The sequence below is a fragment of the Pygoscelis adeliae genome, unplaced genomic scaffold (assembly GCF_000699105.1).
Source record: "Pygoscelis adeliae isolate BGI_AS28 unplaced genomic scaffold, ASM69910v1 Scaffold455, whole genome shotgun sequence".
Lineage (NCBI taxonomy): Eukaryota > Metazoa > Chordata > Aves > Sphenisciformes > Spheniscidae > Pygoscelis > Pygoscelis adeliae.
The window spans coordinates 170649-170886 of record NW_008824774.1 but is presented as its reverse complement, the minus strand read 5'-3'; the positions used below and the strand labels follow the sequence as shown (position 1 = coordinate 170886).

The 238-nt window shown below is 68.1% G+C and overlaps 1 protein-coding gene across 1 annotated transcript in view; it reads right to left on the bottom strand.

The window, feature by feature from the left end:
* Nucleotides 1-8: 8 nt before the first annotated feature.
* The window catches only part of TBRG4 (transforming growth factor beta regulator 4), a gene marked incomplete at its 3' end in the record, with an annotated part of 14447 nt that continues 14217 nt past the window's right edge, over nt 9-238 (bottom strand). The window contains 1 exon segment of the mRNA XM_009323833.1: nt 9-81. Within this exon segment, the coding sequence (XP_009322108.1) occupies nt 9-81 (73 nt within the window).

The window sequence follows — 238 nt, the reverse complement described above, 5'->3', positions numbered from 1 at the left end:
CGCCGGGCCATGGCGTAGCGGCCCAGCAGGTCCTTGCTTCTGTTGCTGAAGTTGGGGAACTCCCACCGGAGGAAGGCGACCCTGGGAGACGCACAAGGGGATGGGAGGCTGTGAGACTCGTGGAGCTGGCAGCAGGGCCCGGATCCTGAAGGGAGGCGCGGCGGAAGGGCCTGCTCCAGCACTGCCCGTCGCCCCGCGCCAGCGGGACACAGATTTCTCCTGCTGGAGCCGTTAACCC